This window comes from Corvus brachyrhynchos, unplaced genomic scaffold (assembly GCF_000691975.1).
Source record: "Corvus brachyrhynchos isolate BGI_N302 unplaced genomic scaffold, ASM69197v1 scaffold45, whole genome shotgun sequence".
Taxonomy (NCBI): Eukaryota; Metazoa; Chordata; class Aves; order Passeriformes; family Corvidae; genus Corvus; species Corvus brachyrhynchos.
The window spans coordinates 6,053-25,683 of record NW_008238361.1 but is presented as its reverse complement, the minus strand read 5'-3'; the positions used below and the strand labels follow the sequence as shown (position 1 = coordinate 25,683).

The 19,631-nt window shown below is 38.6% G+C and overlaps 1 protein-coding gene across 10 annotated transcripts; it reads left to right on the top strand.

Annotated features, from left to right (window-relative positions):
- The first annotated feature begins 215 nt into the window (after positions 1-215).
- On the top strand, positions 216-19,352 carry MARCH7 (membrane associated ring-CH-type finger 7). Of its 10 annotated transcripts, none has more exons than XR_001862492.1 (10): positions 216-366; positions 4,521-4,679; positions 6,762-6,933; positions 8,541-8,705; positions 10,324-11,440; positions 11,702-11,871; positions 13,088-13,220; positions 14,602-14,715; positions 16,524-16,572; positions 18,447-18,701. XR_001862492.1 is itself a non-coding variant. In XM_017736051.1 (10 exons), exons 1-10 carry the CDS (start codon positions 226-228, stop codon positions 18,660-18,662), a joined length of 2,238 nt encoding a protein of 745 aa, XP_017591540.1. In that variant the 5' UTR covers positions 216-225; the 3' UTR covers positions 18,663-19,352. The 10 variants fall into 10 exon arrangements, 7 of the variants coding, with proteins under 7 accessions (XP_017591540.1, XP_017591539.1, XP_017591538.1 ...); XM_017736051.1 differs by lacking the exon at positions 16,524-16,572 and having other exon boundaries at positions 10,324-11,118; positions 11,287-11,440; positions 13,088-13,197; positions 18,405-19,352; XM_017736050.1 differs by lacking the exon at positions 16,524-16,572 and having other exon boundaries at positions 10,324-11,118; positions 11,209-11,440; positions 13,088-13,197; positions 18,447-19,352.
- Positions 19,353-19,631: the final 279 nt, after the last annotated feature.

Below are 19,631 nucleotides of genomic sequence, written 5' to 3'. Positions count from 1 at the left end.
TTCTAATGAGGCATGGGAGGAGATGTAAAGAAGAGGTTACAAAAACTAGGATAAGAACTTGTTTCCCCATTTTACTGATGCACAGTCATACCAAAGCACTGTGTAAATATTTGTATGTGTGACTCATATTTATGTTACACCCGGAATGGCCTGTGCATGTTTTGCATGAGTTCCCTGCTTCTGTGAGAAAAAATGATCAGTATGTCCTTGTACAGGATACAAAGAATGGAGTCAAAACCCTCAAGAATTCCTCGCAGGATAAGCGTTCAAGCTTCCAGCTCTCCTCTAGGATCTAGGAGTGGAAACAGTTTATCTGGTGCATATAGCACAAGAGAATCTTCATGGAGATTAGAATCTGGATACCAGGTAATGTATTTTTTTTCTTTTTATAAAGTATAAATAATTTTAAAGGTGTCTTTTTTACCAAGAAAAGCCCTAAAACTTGGACAAACAAAATTTCTAAAATGCAAGAATTTACTAACCAGGCCAATGACAGTATTTATTGAACTGGTAGTTCTAGATTTTCTGGTTTTACCTGCTCTTGTTTGTAGCTGCACCTGTAGAAATCAACTGTTTGATGAATGAGAGGGCATCCTGATAATACGGATCTATTTTCGTATGAGTCACGGCCATCTTAAACCTGGGTAAAGGGAGTTTTCTGTTGAGGGAGAGGTGAGGGTTGTGTTTGAACTTTGCTGCGTGTAGGGCATTACACTTGATGTCTTGGTGATGCAAAAAGTACAGGACTCTGTTGTCAGTTAAGGTCGTGCCATTCTGCAGCACCTCCTGTGTTTGTATTTTGGAAAGGTAAGCATAAGAGCTTTAGACTCTGTTGTGGTTTGACATTGTCCAAATGCCAGGCACTCACGACAGCCGCTCACTCGGCCTCCCTTGCCACAGCTGGGCAGAGGAGGGAAAAACTTAACAAAGGGTTCATGAGTTGAGATAAGGATGGGGAGAAAACAGTCCAAGGGCAAAACAGGCTTAACTTTGAGGTACAAAGTGAATTTATTACTAACAGAGTCAGAGGAGGATAATGAGAAGTAAAATAAGCCCTTAAAAACACCTTTTCTTCCCCCAACCACTCCCTCCTTCCCACCGACAGTGCAGGGGGACAGGGCGTGGGGATTTGGTCAGTTCATCACCCAAGGTTTTCTTCCACTGCTCAGGGAGAGGAGTCCTTCCCAAGGGAGACAGTTCGCCATGAACTTCTCCAGCGTGGATCCAATCTCACGAGCAGCAGTTGTCCCAAAATGGCTGCAACGTGGGTCCTTCTCACAGACAAACAGTCCTCCCAAAACTGCTGTGGCGTGGGTCACTCTTCCACGGGATACATACAGTCCTCCAAGGACAGGCTGCTCCACTCTGGAAGCCGGGGCACCTCTCTCCACTGGCTCTCCCACTGGATCACAGCCTCCTCCAGGCATCCACCCGCTCCAGCGTGAGCACTTCCCTCGTGGGCTGTGGGCGGATCTCTGCATCCCCCGTGGATCCCCAGGGGCTGCAAGGGTGCAGCTGCTTCACCATGGTCCTCACCACAGCCTGCAGAGGAGTCTCAACTCTGGCGCTTGGAGCACTTCCTCCCCCTCCTTCTTCCACTGACCTTGGTGTCTCCATGCTGTTTCCCTCACATGTTCTCACCTGCTACTCTGCTATGGCTGGAATTAAACCCGCATCCCTACTTTTGTTTTGGTTTCTTCTTAAATCTGTTATCACAGAGGTGTTACCACCATCTCTGATTGGCCCAACCTTGGCCAGCGGCCATCTTCAGAGCTGTCAGGGATCGGCTCTGCCAAACGTGGTGGAAACTTTCAGCAGCTTCTCACAGAAGCCACCTCTGTGGCCCCCCCCGCTACCAAAAACCAGGCCGACTTCACATCACTGTGCTGCAAAACCAACACAGACTTCACATCAGCCTGTCATGTCAGTATGTTAGTACAGCTGGACTTCGTGTGCAATACATGGGACTGAAGAAAGGCCTTTTGCTGTTTCACAAGCAGCATTTTACACTAACCAATCTACTTTTGTGGAGGGGGGGAGCTGTGCTTAAGAGGAAGTATTCACACTGTGCAGGTGCTTGCAGTTTGGGAGACTATTATGGGAAGCAGAGATTAAACTACTTTAGAAATTATTTTGGACACTTGAAAGCAACAGAGAGCAGTTTGGCTCAATTATCTTAGTACTTTTTTTCTGCTCCTGTCGGCAATTCTCACCTCGATTTTGGGCCCAGAAATGTAAGCCCATTTTGGTCTTTGTAGTTGCAGAAACTTAACTCCATGATTAAATGTTCATATTTGAAAAAAAACCTGGTTAGTAGTTTGGTCCCCGCTGACCAGCTATCTGGGACATTGCATTATATAATGCCTTTTTGAGAAAGAATTTTACAAGTAATAGAACATTATTTTTAGCAATTAAATGTATGCGTGTTACATTTTGGTTATCTCTAGCACGCAAGTGCTTGTTATTATGTAGGCTATAGGGGATGCAGTTGTCAGTCGTTTTTGCATTTTGGAGTCCTACATGCTTTTCAGTGGCTGGCTGCTCAACAAAAGCAGATCAAACAATCTTACTCTTTTGTAGAGATTTATGGACACAGTCCATAAATCATGCACGTATACTGAAAGCCATTGATCAGAAGAGGAGTCTTCAGCTGAAGTGGTGCTGTGGAGTTCGATGTGTTACCACCGTTAAAAGATTTTGACACAATGTACCTTACATTATTTAATTTATTACATGAACTGCAATATGTTCACTGCACTGTGTGTTCTTTTGACTATTTCCTGTTGAGCAAAGTGATTCTGAGCTGAGGAATGATCTTTTAACACTTGCCAGTTAAAACAGAAGGGAAAATATTTGTGTAGAAGATTATGTTGTACCCCTTTTTTCCACTCCCAGTTTGTATAAGGTAGTCTGAGAGCTCATTATGCAAGACTGGTGCTTACTGATAAAACCGTAGGGAAACTCCCTCTCTTGACTAACCTTTGGTAGTTACAGAGCTGGTAGGAACAAATTGCATTGTTGCTTGTAGGTTAAGATTACAGAGACTGGATGGAGCAAGAAGGTTTAAGTCCAGTCAGATAGGAATGCAAAGGACAGGCATTTTCACTTCATTAATCCATTCAGAAACCTACCTTAAAGTATTTAAGATCTAGTTCAGTTACAAGTAATTTAAAATATGTCATTTAGAAGAAAAAAAATTATGGTTCTCGGTAATGCTTTAGTTATAAAGAGGACTTGGATTTTTAATACAGAATTTCCATGGAGAGAACACTTGATTATAGGTTAACTCAAAAACTTCTGGGACAGAGCAGTCAAATTTGTATTTGGTTTTGATTAGGGCTAATGAATAAGAAAGGTTTCTATTGGGTGGGGTTTTTGGTTTTTTTTTTTGTTTTGGTTTTTTTTCATATAGGTATGAAATTCTTGTGTGTCATGCACTTTTGAGATCGATCCAGGGACTAACCCCTGCTTATCTGAGGAGGCATAACAAAGAAGTTAACGGTAAACTAATCAGATGTATGGGATATAGTGTTGTTTCTAGATGACTTTAAAATACAAAAATTGAACTGGTGTCATGGTATGAGAAAAATATTCCTATCCTTTATGATACAACATAGTAAACATTTTATGATAAATGAATTATAAGTTTTGGGGTTTTTTTCAGTGGAGGGATAGGATCAAGTGTAGTTTATAAAATTGTTTTGAATGTTTTCCTGATCACATTTTTCAGCTACTGAAAATAGACACCAAAACCAGAATACCTTATGTAGGGCTTTAATTGTTACGTTCTGATAAATGTCAGATGTTAAATAGTCTTAAGCTGAACTGAAGGAAGAAAACAAGCTGAGATTTTCATATTGCTTGGTTTGGTTTTGAGTACTTTGTTGTCACTTTTAAGAAATGGTGATGGGAGCTACTGTGTCGGTGGTACTAATAGTTCATAGAAAGAGAATGGACAAATAATCACTTGAAAGTGCTGCTTAGTGTTAATAAAATGGTTGCATTTCTGTTATTTCTATTAATTTTGCCAATCTCAATGATTATTCTATGGAGCAAATTAAATTGCAGTCTCTTTCCTCAGTTGTAATCTATTCATTGAAATTCAGCTTGTTTTAGTGGCCAGAGGTGCTTTTGTTGTCATGGAGACCCTTTCTACACCTGTGGGGCTTTTTGCATAACACTTGAAAGTGAGGCCTTTACTTCTGATCTCTTGCTGCAGTATCTAAGTTAGGGTAATGCCTCAAAAGCCTTAGACTTCACCTTTTTTTTGTCCTAGGTCAAATGAGAGGACAGATGAGGGAGCTGCTATAAAGTACTTTAAAAAGCCCAAAACAACAAAACTTTCCTTTTACAGTGGTTCTCTCTAAGCCTGTTTCACTTCTTGGCTATCTCTTGAGGTTTCTTATGAAAGGTTTCCAGATTTGTTACTGCCTCCACTTCCCTATATTTTCAATATTCAGATCAGATACTGTGTTATTTTTGAGTTACAAGATGCATATGATAAGCCTGTTGTTCTTCAGGAATCCAGTGTATTGAATAGTTCCAGTAGAGACTGGAGAATTGGAGAAAGAGACACCCGTGAAACTCCTTGGAAGCTTACAGCGTCGTCTCCAACTCGCTACTCAGGGACACTTGATCATCCACATTCTGGAACATTTTTGGGAAGCAGAAGCAGATTGGTGAGAACTGTTAATGTGTGATAATTGGAAAAAAATATTGAAACCCCAGGGTTTTACTTTAGCTTTCCCAATCTGAAAAGCTGCCAGCAGGTGCTCGCTGTAGAGTTTCTAGAGAAGTAGATCTTGCTAATTCAAGGTGGAGCAAAAGCTAGAAGATAGCAGTGTAAAAAAACAGAGGATGAAAGTAGTGATGTATATTAGTTTTACTAAGAGTTAAGAAATACATTTGAAGTCAGTAGCTCTGTAAAAGTTCATTTTAAAAGGGAAAAGGAGGGGGTGGTTAGAATCTCATACATGTTATAGTTCTGTGGATGGCAAAGTTGATAATATTTATACTTGTTCCATCAGGTATTTCCAGAGGGGATGTTTTTGGGATGGCACTACCTTTGTGAGTTAACACAAAGTTCATGAGTTTGGAGACCTGCTTTAGGAAATTTAATTGTGAGGTGTACTTCATAGTCTGCTTGTTCTTACTGTGAAAGAATGGTTACCTGAGATTCAAAACTCAGGCCCTAATAGCTTGTCTTAACTGGATTCTAGAATGTGCCTTTGTAACTCCGGGAATAAAGTAGTTCGCTTGTGACGTGCTCATGCATTCTAGAATGACAGTAAAACACTTCGAAGCGCAGTAGAAATACTAAGATAGGAAAAGCAGAAAACTGAACAGGTTTGGTGGGACAACGGTGAAGTAAAAATTCTGCTCACTTTGAAAGGGAAAGATGTTTGGGTTCATAAGAGTGCTCTCATTGTTAAAGAGGTGTTGGTTTTCTTAGGTGACTTGAAAGTGAAGACAACTGAGATATTGGGGGGTGAGGAGGCAGGAACTAGTGTGCATATGTTGGCCTTCAGAGGAAGTTATGGTAGATGTCTACATATAGTTGAAATGCAAATAGAATCTGTGGTTCTAAGTGGTCTACATATCTAGTTAAATTGGTGCTGTAAAGTTTTCAAGATGAAAACCCTTTTTTTCCCCATTAAGGTTAATTATTCTCTTAAAGTAAATTCTAATTCAAGTGAACCTTGCAGAAGACACTGAAAATTCCGCATGTCAAATAGTAAATGATTAACAGACAAGTGATATGTTAAATAGAAGATTAGTGACGGAAAGTAACCTGGCTTCATACTTGGTTTCTGATGTTAGTTTCTGTCTCCCTATCTGTTTTTTTTTATGATGGGATGAGGGAAATACTTAGAGACTTCTTAGTTTGAAAGAGTCTGAAGTTGTGCCTTAAACTTAGTAAATGCAGTAACTAAGTAGAAATAAAATGCAGATATAACATACTCTAATTTGGTTGATCTTTAAAGGATCTTGGTTGTAGATAGTTTCTGGGAAGGCAAATAATTCAGCTTTTTGATTGAGCTCAACTGTTTCTTTTTTATATGAAAAAATAAACCCAAAGCATTTCAAATAGAAAATAAATGGCTTGACTGTAAGTAACCAGACAAACAGCTTTGTAGGCTAAGTCCTATAGTACTAGTTTCTGAAAACTGTTTTGTTTCAGTGCTGTACACTGCAAAAATTGTTTTGTACCTGTTCTGTACTCTGAACTCCTTCAGTTGCATTTGAGCTTATTGTAACCAAAATATATTTGTTTCAAAGAGTTTTCCTGAAGCTCACTCCTTAGCTAATTATATTTTAGGTTGATGAAAAATTATTTTATTTAACAGTTTAACTAATCCAACTTATGTAGCTCTTCAGTTTTGGCCATTTCTGGACAACAAAATATGTTCCTGTGGGGATCTGTAAAGCTATATTTGATTGTGCTTATAGCATCTTACAAGCCAGGAATATAATTTTTTCCCCCCTTTTTACAACAATTTTTTGTTGTAAGCCACATCTATCTGTAAAGGAAATATAATGTTGAATGTTATAGAAACTGACTTTGGTTGGTAGGGCTGTATTGAATAAACATGGAAATACTAATCAAGAGCACAAGCCTAATTCCTACGTTATTTTTAAAGAAAAGGTCTTGTATCTAAAGTTATTCTTTACAATTTATGTGAGTTTTACAGTATGCATGCTTTTGTGCCGTGTAAGTGCATCTGGTATACTATGTAATTTATTTTTTAATGTTATTTCAGTCTACATCTTCTTCCTCTCATTTTACATCTGGGCGTTACGGTGAGTCTGAGAGAACTCAGGGAGCATATTCAAGACTGCATAGCCAGCAGCAAGATAGCGATTCAAAGAGACCTAAGCTATCTTGTACATCTACCTCTTCTGTGAGAAGTAATGGCTTGACTGCCTTTTCAGGTGAGAGGTTGATTACTTGAGCTGAGTTACATCATAATTGTCTGAGTAGTAAGATCAGGTTTTACCAAGTTTTAAAAGACTCGCTTCAAATATTATGCTTATATCTTTCCTAAATAATAAAAATTTATGCCTGTCTGAAGAGTGTGTTCACAATGATAGCAGTATCCAAAGTTCTGAGTATGCTGTTAACATGGTCTTTTGAAAATCCAATTGTGCTTGTTTGTTTCAGAATTATTACCTGTACCTATTCCATTTGTGGTCAAGCTGAACTTGATGGCTCAAACACACGTTAATTGGTTAAGATTTCAAGAAAAGAATGAGTGCAGGTGCTCTTATTTCATGAGTCAAATTGTGTTGATACATCAGTGTGTACCAGGGACAGCAGAAAGGAAATCTTTACCATACTTAGCAATATGTTCAAGCACAGTGTCATGGCTGGTTAGAGCCCTGTTGTTAGGGGTCGGGGAAGAAAGCACTCCTTTTTTAGCAGGGCCTGAACTCATTCTTTAGGTCCCATTGTAAAGAAATACTCTGCACTAAGAGCTCTTTCATGAAAACCTGAGATTTTCGTTAAAGCTGCGAGTAAGTTCATGGAAGTTGGATAGACAGAATTTATGCAATGTGCCAACAAAAGTCTAAAACTCAGGAAGTAACGGTCAAAACCTTACACTGAAAATTTTTCTAAACTGTTTTGATACAGATCATTGGATTAATTTAGATTACCCTTACGAGTATGGATTAATGGGGTTTTTTATATCCCCTTATGGAATTGCACAGCCGTCCAAATAAAAATAAGTTCTTGCTCAAACCTCAGTATTATTGATACTTTCTTACTCCATTAATAAAACGACAACCATTAACATTTCTCACTATGGTGTAGGACTGTTTATCTTTCCATTTCTACTCTGGTTGGTCGTCACACTGCCGACCAATGAGTGCTTAAATTTGGTTTGGTAAGTTAGCAAATAATATAAAGGTGAATTTTCCAGGGCCGTTGAAGAAGATTCTTTTGGAACAAGAGTTTTGTCCACAGCTGATGTATGTACAGTTTGCTATGCAGCTGTTAGAGCTGTTAACAAAAAACAAGATCTCTTTTTTACACTGAAGCATTTTGCTCTGTAATATGAACAAACAGTATTAGTCATTGTTCTTAAAGTTGTGTCTAAACTGCATTTAAGCTTCATCATCTGTTTTTATGAGAAATGAAACTTCATTTTAAGTCGTGTCAAGTGGAATGGCAGCATTTGCTAAGTCTCAAGCTGCTGTTTTGCTATAATGTGAAACCTTTTTAAAAACTAGCTACCATTAGGAAGCAAGATGCTACCTCTCTTCCTCTTCTGTCCTGTAAGAGTGTCTGACTCTTCCCAAAAGTATTACTACTTTTTGTTAGATTTAGCTTTCAGAACTAACTTGCTGCAAGATGAAGTAAGTGCCAGCATCAGCAGAGTGCCCTTAGCTTTATGTTGGCAGCTGGGTCCTTGGTCAGCTTAGTGGTAATGTTAAACTTGCCCTTGATAGGAATAACAAAAATGCCTGTGTAAGTGCCAGCTTTAATGGATTTTTAGATGATTACTAAAACGGGGGATTTATTTACTTTTGCTTTCCAGATTCCTCATGGAGATGCAGTAGGATTCCTAGATCTTCATCAGTAATGCTTGGCTCCCTTGGAACTGATCTGGTGAGAGAGCGAACACAGTTAGAAAGAACAGATCTATCTGTTAATAACCTGGTGGATCCCAGCTACAGAAACAGTGACTTTTCACCTTCAACATGTACGTTTTGTGTAACCAAAAGCTCGTAAACCTACAGTTTGTATGGCTTTTCATTTCTTAACATGTTCGTAGAATCACAGAATGATTTGGTTTGGAAGGGACCTTTTGTTCCACCCCCTGCCATGGGCAGGGACACCTTCCACTATCTCAGGTTGTTCCAAGCCCCATCCAACCTGGCCTTGAACACTTCCAGGGATGGGATGTCCGAAACTTCTCTGGGCATGTTCTTTTAATATTTTATTCAAAACACGAAATATATTTTAAAGTATCCTTTTAAATAAAGTTGGTTGGCTGCTTTCCATGCGTTGAACAAACCATCAAAGGATATGTGAATGGTCTAGCTTGTAGATGCATTCAGTCATGTGAAAGTGGTGTCGGTGGTCGCCACTGTAACTCCGTGATTAGTCTGTAAAGCCCTTTTCTTGTTTGTATTAAAATCTCTTGGGGTTTAGGTATGGGAAAAGAAATAACGTTGATTTGGCCCAGGAAAGTTTTTTCTTAAAGGTGCATATTATCTCTTTTTATTTGGGTTCTCAAATGGTTATTAGGGAAAACTGCTAGACCACTGAAAATAAAAATGGATAAACACACACTTTACATGAGGTGAGAGTAGAGTGTCATAGCAACTGCTAGGACTAGTAAGGACTTCTGCATTGTAATTTTCACTTTCTGTTCAGAGTGCTGTGGCCTTCTAGAGCTGTCTCAGGGGAAGCTCATCATTAGTCTTGATCTGCAAACTTTTGCAGATGCATTGGTGGTATTCTGTAATGCAGAAGTTAAAAAAAAGTACCGCGTTAATAAGTATAGAAGATGAGCAGAAAAGATAAAATCAACTTTGAGAATTTGTCCTGTAGTCTTACCTCGACAGGAGGGTGTATTTTAATGTCATCATACTCTTAACACTTTTTAATAAGTGGACAGTTTGACTACTCTGCCTGGTAGAGCCTAGTGGGAGAAGTGGATTGGTGAGCAACCTTGCTTTGTACTGTCCATGCTGCATTTCTAGCAGTAGTGCTGTTACTATGTGCTATAAAAAGAACTCCCAACTGTGTTCCCTGATGTGTTATCAAAAGCATATGATAGATGCTTGGCATCTGTGCAGATGTTTTGTTAGCTGGAATCTGCCAGATAAATAGCGCTTATCTTCAGCGGTAAATGGTGATTGCAACGCAGAACCCATTAAAGGAAAGTCACCAAAACTACAAAGATGAAAGTTTTTAATTCCAGAATACATAGAGAGCTTCTGTTTCCTACCTTCATCTATCCATGCTTGTTCTTCCTTCCCCCTTTTCCCACCCACAACCCCCCAGTGCAGCCATTTGAGGAAGGAGACTAGCCACCTCAGCCGCTTCATGTGAGCTACAGTTCATATACAGTGGAATTCTCAGTGTGTTGAGATACTCAGGCAGCATTTACAGAAGATACACTTTTAAGAATGATAGAGTGGATTGGGTTGGTAGAGACCTTTAAAGTCTTCTAGTCCAACCCCCCTGCAATAAGCAGGGACATCTTCAGCTAGGACAGGTTGCTTAGAGCTCTGTTGAACCTGACCTTGAATGTTTTCTGATGTGTTTGAGCGCATCTTGTCATGGTATTTTCCTCTGCTTTTCTGCAACAGATCTTCGAGACAGGCCTGCCTCTTCATATGCAGAGGGAGCAAGACCAAAAGAGAACTCATTAAGCACTTTGAGGCTGAATGCACCCATGAACCACCAGTTGCCTTCTGATCATCAGCCATCTTTTTTCAGCAGAGACTCTAACATGAGCTCTTCAAGATCCAGCTATTCTTCAAGACAAAGGAGAAATGAATTGGAATCTCCCCAGAGGAGTGTACAGCCAGCATTTTCTCTTACTGCCATTAGAGATGAAACCCCTTCCTCCAGTGGTTCCGACAGGGTTTTATCTTCTCAGAGGTCATTGAATGAGTCTGCAGCTGATAGTGAAGGGAGGCGCACGACCAGACAGCTGCTGTCTCGTTTAGCATCTAGTATGTCATCTACATTTTTCTCTCGAAGGTCTAGCCAAGACCCATTGCATACAAGATCATTAGGCTCTGAAGAGTCAACGGTGGTCCCAAGAGTTCAAGCTACTACTCTGTCAAGTAGTAATGGAGCTGCAACTCCGGAAGTTACAGGGCTTCAGTCATCCGAAGCTTCTCAGGGGTTTAGCTTTCTTGGACGAAGATGGGGTTTATCAGGAGTTTCACAGAATCGCAGCTCTGATTCTGATGGGGAAAGTTACAGACCAGACACTGAAAGTAGGAGCACAGGATCCTGGCTGTCGTCCTCTTTGAGGAACAGATGTACACCTCTCTTTTCCAGAAGAAGAAGAGAAGGAAGAGATGAATCCGCAAGGATCTCTACCTCTGATACAACTGCTAGATCACAGCATGTCTTTAGAAGGAGAGAGTCAGGTGAGGAGACTTCTCTCGAAGCATCAGATAGCCCTCCTCGGGCTTCTGTCAGTGGACCACCCACACCTGCAGTATCTGTTATTTCTACAGCTACTGCCTCCCCACCAGATTCAGCCCGCAGTGGAAGAAGTTCGGGAATTCTGCCTGGTTCTCTCTTTCGCTTTGCAGTGCCTCCAACATTAGGAAGCAGTCTGTCTGACAATCTTATGATAACTGTAGATATTATTCCCTCTGGCTGGAATCAGTCTGATGGACAAGAAAGTGGCAAGTCTAAAATACCACCTTCAAGAGATCCAGAAAGGCTCCAGAAAATTAAAGAAAGGTAAGTTAGTATGTTCTTTGGTGATAGTGAAATGTACCTGTTTTAACATGAAAGGGCTTTCTGCAATCATGATTTTAAAAGAAAACCCTCCCTTAGAGGAGGCGGCAACTGAGTCCCCTGTCACCTGTGTTCTCACTTTTGTCTTTAAAGAAACTTGTTTTAATTCTCATAGGTTTGAGAATAGTTTGATACGTGTAATTTTCATTATAAACAGTCCTGCATGAAATGTCATAGCATTTGTTGGTATTCCGTCCTATTCAGCCTGCTTTTAGAAGATTCTGAAGATGAAGAGGGTGACTTATGTAGAATCTGTCAGATGTCCTCTGCAAGTTCTGACAACCTTTTAATAGAGCCATGCAAATGCACTGGAAGTCTGCAGTATGTTCACCAGGAGTGCATGAAAAAATGGCTGAAGTCGAAGATAAATTCAGGTAAAGCAGACTCTAGACCAAGGTAGACTTCCCGTTATATAGGGATGCTTATCAGAAGAAGGATTGCACTGAGGTCTTTAAATACTGAGGTATTTAGTTGAAAAGCGAGCAGTGGGGACAAACAGTAGTATGGCACTTCCCAGGCTTTTTGTGTGTCTGTGCAGCTTCTCATGTGAGTAGTTCCAAGAACTGTATTTCTTGTTCAGAGACCTACATTTTTTGGGATTGTCTACAAAGATATTAGACAAAGTATAACACTGTAGAAGTGTAGCTTTAGAATTACTCTCCCACTTCAGTGGGATTTGGGTGGCATTTTGTTCCCTATTCTTCCTTACGGAAGTGGTTGTGCTTTTTTTCAAGACTTTTATAGCTGAGCTAACTGTTAGCAGTGATAGGAACTTGAAAATCCAAACCTGATTTTGAATTGCAACTAGACTTAAGTACGTTTTTTAAAGATACTAACTCCTGTTCATGGCACTTTAAAACTCCTTGTTCAAAAATTACTTCTAAGTGCATATATAATTCTTCAAGAAACGCTTCAGATAGTGCATCCTGTAGAAATATTTTTGTAACAACTTGATTGACCGTTTTGTAACTATCTGCAGTATTCTTAAGACTTAAAAGTAGCTTGATAGAAGACATTAAATACTTTGTACCAAAGGAGGGTGCTAGTATCTGTTGACTTTTTTACTCAGCGCTAGAGGGTATGTATCAGAGTAGGGATGCATTAGAAGCCTCACCCTTTAGAAGAAATTAATTTGAAGTATTTAACTGTAGATAAAGACATAAGTCCACTATCAGCTTGCTATGTTCATCTTGTTTTAAAACTGGTACTTAAGACAAAATGTTACTTAACAATAACTTTGTTCTGGTATATTTAGTCTTACTTTTGTGTGTATTTGGATTACACAGTAAAATTCAGAAAGCCCAAGAAGCAATTTTATGCCAGACTTGCAGGAAGAGGCATATTATGTCCAGAGTGAATGGGAGGCAAAATAGGTGCAGCTGGACAGAGAATAAACATTCTACATTATTTAACTTAGGACAGTAGCAGATGTCGCTACATTCCTATTAGAGGCTTTCTTTTCTTCTAACCTTGCTCTGCAAAATAAAGCCAAAAATTACGTAGAGTTTTTAATGTTTATATGGGTGTGTCGTATGTTACAGATTGTTGAAACTTGACACTGAGTTTTCCCCTTGCCTGCCTCCCCACCAGGTTCTTCTTTGGAAGCAGTGACAACTTGTGAATTGTGCAAGGAGAAGTTGCATCTTAATCTGGAAGGCTTTGACGTTCATGAACTCTATAGGGCACATGCAAATGAACAAGTTAGTATGTTTTACCTAATTTGGTAAGTAAGTGTTGGTTTAGTGCTGGGAGGGCAGCCTTCTTTAGAGAAGGCAGATGCATCTCCGTTTCGGAAGGACTGTTAGGCATATAAAGTAATGTTAATGCGGAACAGATTTTCCTCCTCAATATTCCGATTGTCTCTACCTTCCTGCTATGCTTCTTAGAGCTGAGCTTTCAGTAAGTGTAATACATCTCTTTTCTTAGTCGCACATCTGTCATCTGGCTTTGTAATCCAGTGTCTCCACCACATAGGTGCAGTGTGAATTCTGGCATGATTAGATTGAATTTCACATTAAGTCAGGAGTTGTCATAGCTTTTAGCTGGTTTTGAACACAGTTTAGCAGTTGTTTTAAACATGCAATTACAAACTTTTGTTTCATTAGAAACTAACCTCTAACTAGGTAGAAACTAACCTCTGTTCTAGCAGTTTGTAACTGCTCCTTCAAATAATTTCCCAAACTAAAAAGAATCAAAGGCCCATTGGTATTGCTCTTGTTCTTGAAAATACATTATCTTAGAACTACTGGATTGGGTACTATTTAAAAATGAGTAAATAACACAAAGCTGTTGGTTTTTATTAACTTTATTCAGGGGGTTTTTCCGTCTTCTCTGGGTTGTATTCTGATGATGTACAAAGACTAATGATACTGGCCTACCTCAGATGTTTAAAGAAAATACCGAGTGACATCAGTTTTTTGGGGCAAAACATCAGCCTCTAATTTTTTTTATTATTTAAACTAATTTCTTACCTTAGTACTCTAATTCATATCAATTGGGGCGGTCTCTGAAAAGTCTTTCTCGAGAGTGCCATCATCTTGTTTTAGTACTAGTGCTTATTGGTTGCTGTCACAGCACTTTATTTGAAATAAGAACTTTGAAATTTTTTTCTAAAGAGTTGACTAAATTATCTGTTCAGCAGTAGCATTTTTAAAGTTTTTCCTTTATCTTAGCAGGTAAAGGAATTTCTCAAATATTTATGACATCATAACATTCTTAAAATATATTCCTTTATTTTGGCTTTCTGTAAAGCCTTAGGACCACAGAGAAGAAACCAGCAATATTGGTTTTATTTTCCCAAGTGATATAATACTCTGATTTGCACATTCTTTCCTCTGAACTAATCATGCTGACTGAGATTTAATTTGTAGAACTCTGTTTATCTTCAAGGATAACATGTTAGATTTGGGGTAGATGGGAAGGACCAGAAGTATAAGTAGCTTTTCAGTAACTTAAATTTTTTAGCATTGCATTTCCCTAATTCTTTTGGAACAACTCGAGATAGATCTGTAATGATTCCCTTAAAATCTAATTCTTGTTCTGCTTGAATCATATATGCAGGTGTATTACTGACATTCTGAATGTTTCTTCTGATCTCCTTTAAGGCAGACTATGAATTTATCAGCTCTGGTCTCTACCTTGTAGTGTTGTTACACTTATGCGAGCAGCGCTTTTCTGATATGTTAGGAACTGCAAATGAGGCCAGCACACGTGTCAGAGTAAGTATGAAGTGATTTTCTGGCAGGAATTGCTCATACAGAACTTAAAAGCAGATTGTTACCTCAAGTGACCTGGGACCTAGATACCCAGGAAACACCCTTTTTTAAACAAATTTTGGTCTAAAATGGGCTGGGCTTGTCAGTGTACCATGTTTGATTGGAAACTGAAGGTACTACATAATTGCAGGTACTGTGCTACAGAATGCTTTTCGTCAAGGTTGTTGGTAATTCATTAGTTAGCGTATATGTTGTCATGATTATTGGGAATATATGCAAAACTGGAAGGTTAACCTCCCTCTGTGCCAAACATGCGGTTAAGAATGCTGGACTACCCGATTTCTTTAATATTTCTCGTTATGCAAGTCTATATTCCAAAGGTCAAGAACTTGCAATGCTTGTCTGCTGGAGTACACCTGAATGTGTACTTGAATATTAACGTTCTGCAACAGCCTATAGCTATAGTACGATTTCTCTGGTGTTAGTCAGAGAAATAATTTCTTATCAGTTCAATTTGGCTGCATTTTCATCACTTGAAAGGCCTGGCTTAGAAACGTGGTAAGTACACCTTTAACCAGTAAGAGATTAGCCTACAAAATTCTTTCTGCACAGTGATTCATTCATGAATCCAGTATTCCACATGTTTATTTGATACTAGATAATCAATCAGTGCTCTTAGTCAACTGGTCTCCTGAAAACCTGATTATTTTTAGGTTTTTTACTTACATATAAAGAGGTGACAGTATTAAGCTTATCCAATGCGCATTGGAACGATTGACTGCTAGCAGGTACTGGGTCTTTGGAAGAGGCAGGACTATGTTCTGTCTAATCTCTTAAATGTATTAGAACAGTGCTCCTCTTTTCTGTACACATCTAATTTAGGGCTTGTATTCCATGGTCCAGTTTCTGTGCTACAAGTGTAGAGATACAGAAGACACATAATCTGATAGTGGCCAGCATCCGGCACAGGTTATTAGCTTGAGTGTATTGCAGAAGATGTTTTAACTGGTTTTCCATCAGAGGAGACGTTACATACTTCTGTGTGTGACACTGCATTTTAAACCAGTGGGAGCACCAATGCTGGTGTTTGATATCAAGCCTATAAGTAAGCTATGGAAACTCATTTTATCTGCTGTATCTCAGTATCTGGACTTTAAACTGAAGCAATGGTGCAGCGTCAAGCAATGACAGTGACAAAAGAAAACCACTTGTCTGAGACTTTTTATTCCCAGGAATTTTGGCTTTGGGTTTCGATACCATGTGCTTCCGACATTAAACCGCTACCGTTGCCTAATAGTAATCCTGGTCTTAAGATTTTAATTGTAAACAAAAACTTTAAGTGTATTTATGCATTTTTCGTGAGCCATATTCAGTCAGAGCATTCTGTGTTGTCATATTAGTTGTGAATTAAATGAAATGAATTTAACTAATGCAAGTCCTTACTGTGATTATGTTTTCCTGCATTACAGTTTTTAGGAATGGTTTTCGTTAAACTGACACTTGTTTATGTTTGCTGCTTTCAAAATCAATGTCTTTTACAGACTGTAGAACAGGAAAGTCATGCCGCAAGCTGCTACCACAAACATTTTACAGCTGAAATAACCATGCAATAGCAATTTGAAGTCTAATGTGTGGGGATTTATATTAAATTTTGCGTTGTTTTTTGTAATTTGGGCACATGGGTTAGGATAACCAAGATCTGGTGTGAAGCTTTGGGATGTAAAAAGTGAAGAAAACTTTGCTAACTTGTTGCAAATTTCTGCAGGTAACTTTGCAACTTTTAAACTACTTTCTCTCTGCCTTGTTTCTAGTTTATTAACCTTGCAAGAACTCTTCAGGCACATATGGAAGATATTGAAAGTAGGTGCTTCCCCTCTCTCCCTCCCCTCCCATTAGATCAAGTCAAAGCTAAATGAGTACAATCCTCCTTGCCAAGATTCATAATACTGAACATAATTACTGAAAACCTTACCCAGCAGTGCATTTTCCATCATCAGCAGAATTATTCTGAGGGGGAACTGAGTTTAATTCTCCATGATTAATTTCCCAACAGCACAGAGTTGTTTAGACCACAGAAGTGTTATCTGCAGTCAATAACAAAATGCCTTACTAGGTACAGGTTGGTTATTGCAGTTCTGGTAATTCATAATTATAGCCTAAACGGTGACCTTCAGGTTGTTGCCTTTTACAAGAGTCTCAGTAGGAAAGAAACATTTAGAATTGAATTTTACTGCATTTAAATTAGACACTTGTATTGCCATTTTTCTTCCCTTTCTTTTTCTTGCCCTCTTCTCCTCTTTGTTTTTTCCATTCACACCCACTTTTTGGTTGTGTGAGTTCCTTGATCAGTCCTATCAGACCTCGTGAATGAAGTCTAAAGGTCACCAATTTTGGTGAAGGATAAGCCTGCTTTTCATCTAATGGCTTTTTTTAGTGTGTTTTAATTCAAAGCTATATACTGATACAGTTGCATTTCTGTATCAGTAATACAGTATTACTGTAATTACAGTAATCAGTAAATATACCCTGGATCTATTTCTGGGCATGTTGAATAGGCAGTAGAAGGGTAGTTGATCTACCCTTTTTTTTTTTCCCTAGTGTGCATGTGAGTGTCTGTCAACTGTATATGGATTTTCAGTACACAGGGTGCATTTGGAGTACTATAAGGAATGGGAGTGTGTGTGTGTGTGTGAAAGAGAGAGTTCTGGTTCAAGATGATTGTTTCCGCATTCAGAGCGGTCAAAGGTGGACTCGAGTTCTGAATTCATTACTAAGTTATGCGCATCCTTACTAGAGTAAAAAGTAATGAGTACCATTTTACACCTTAATTCAATCTGTATTTGATTCAGCCTTTAAGTTGCAGGTGAGGAATACGGAGTTCTAGATTTATTATTGATGCACTTCAGTTACACTTCTCTTCTAAGAACTGAAGAAGCAAGGAGTCAGACTTCTTCTTTCTATGTTCAGGGATGGAACAAGTTACTCCAGTATAAATACTTCCTTGCCTGCAGACCTTGCTTAAGAGGACATATTAAATTCCTGTTACAGACAAGCTAACATTTTACAAACCTAATGTAGATGTGTGTACCGACTTTTCTATCGTAGTTGACAAGTGTGTATTTGTCTTTTAACTCACGCTGCAACAACAAAATCCTGTGCATATGTGGGCTTTGTGTTCATCTTGCATATGCTGAAAAGGACAGGAGTGGAGAGAGGAGCTGCTTCCAAGTAGGCACAGGTTGCATTAAGCAACATATATGTATATGTATATATATAAAAATTTAAGGGTCTTCTTTTAGACTGCTGAATATTTATAGGTATTTTAGTATCCAAATTGTTAACCTAGTGAGTAATTTCTTTCCTGTATGTTGGGTGCTGCTGTCATGGATTGAGTATATCCTCCTCTGACTACTGCTGGAAAGAGCCACTCTTAAGCACTACATAGAAGTTGAATCTCTGGCGTAATTAAGTTTTCTTCCTCTTATTTTGAGGAAGAAGAGTAGGAGGACACTGCATATTGTATGTTCTGTCGAGTTTTGATTTGAAAACGCTGTATTTTTCCGACATGAGATGCATTTAAGAATTAAGCTATGTGATTACACAAGGTTTGGGTGGGTATTACAGTCTGCTATGTAACATTATAAAATCACCTTTATTTCCTCTAGTCATCCTAAAGTGCTTTAATTTCACAGATTTTTGTCAAGGCTTCTGATTACACTGTGTTGTTCCAACAGCTTCTGAAGATGATTCTGAAGACTGATGCTGGTAGAACTTTCATACTGCAAGAAACAAACAGAATTGCTGCAGAAATGCTGAACTGGCAAGAACATCAACATGCATTTGTTTTATTCCTCTCCTTAGTAAAAAGCGCATTGAATATTACTGTAGTTTTTGAAGCATTGTTGAATTCAAAATCAACTGCTGCACAGTGGAGCTCAGTGAGAACTTGAGAACTACTCGGCATGTGTGAGGATTAGATACACAGAAAGCAACTTCCCTTTGTAAATTATGAGGATGTTGTGCTTTGTTTTGGAAGACATCAGATTCGGAATATTCAAGGAAGCTCTATCTCCCTTTGTGTTTCCTTCTTACTGTAGTCAGACTTCTGGTTTTATCTTACTGAGTTTTGCTCCTGTGCTGGCACTAAGTGGTTATAGTGGGTTTCAGGGGGAGGGTGGGGATGCCTGTATACTTAAATAGGTTTTTTTTGCGTGTTCTTAAATGCCTCTTTTGCCGTATCATGTAACCAATTGCTTCCATTGTTAATGAATGAACAGGAGGATAAGTAAGATACTGTGGAGATTGTTTGGGATTTGGCTTATTTGAAGATTATTATTTAACTCAAAAAGCAATAAGAACTTGCAGTGGTCTTTTAATACTTGGTGATGGCTTTTTTATGTACCAGTTTGGAAATTTGAGATTATATTTGATATCATGTGGCTGTTCCATTATGGAATATTGCAGGTGTAAACTCTTGCATTTCAGCATTCCTAGCAGGTATGCAACTTGATAAAGACCTAAGGTTGTTTAGTTTAATCAGAGTTTTTTTAGATCCCACCCTCACTGTTCAAAGCACTGGTTATCAATGTGTTTTCTAGTGTTGTCACTTCTTTATAAATAAAAATGAAAGAGGTATGCATCTCTGCTGGTATTGTCCATTTTATTTAAAGGTGGGTATCTACCAGAATTTACACTTGAAAACATAGAAAGCTGTAGTCTGTGGTATATTTTTACTAATGTTTATAAATTCTTACGCAGATATTTAAGATTGTTCTGACCATTTTGGATTGAAATGCTTTCTAGAAATGGTGGTACAATAATTCTTCTACATGTATTGGAATTGTATTTACTACAGATACGTGTTAGTTTTGTAATTATCACAGTAACCGTGTATCTGCAAAGAGTGTGCAGTATGTTGA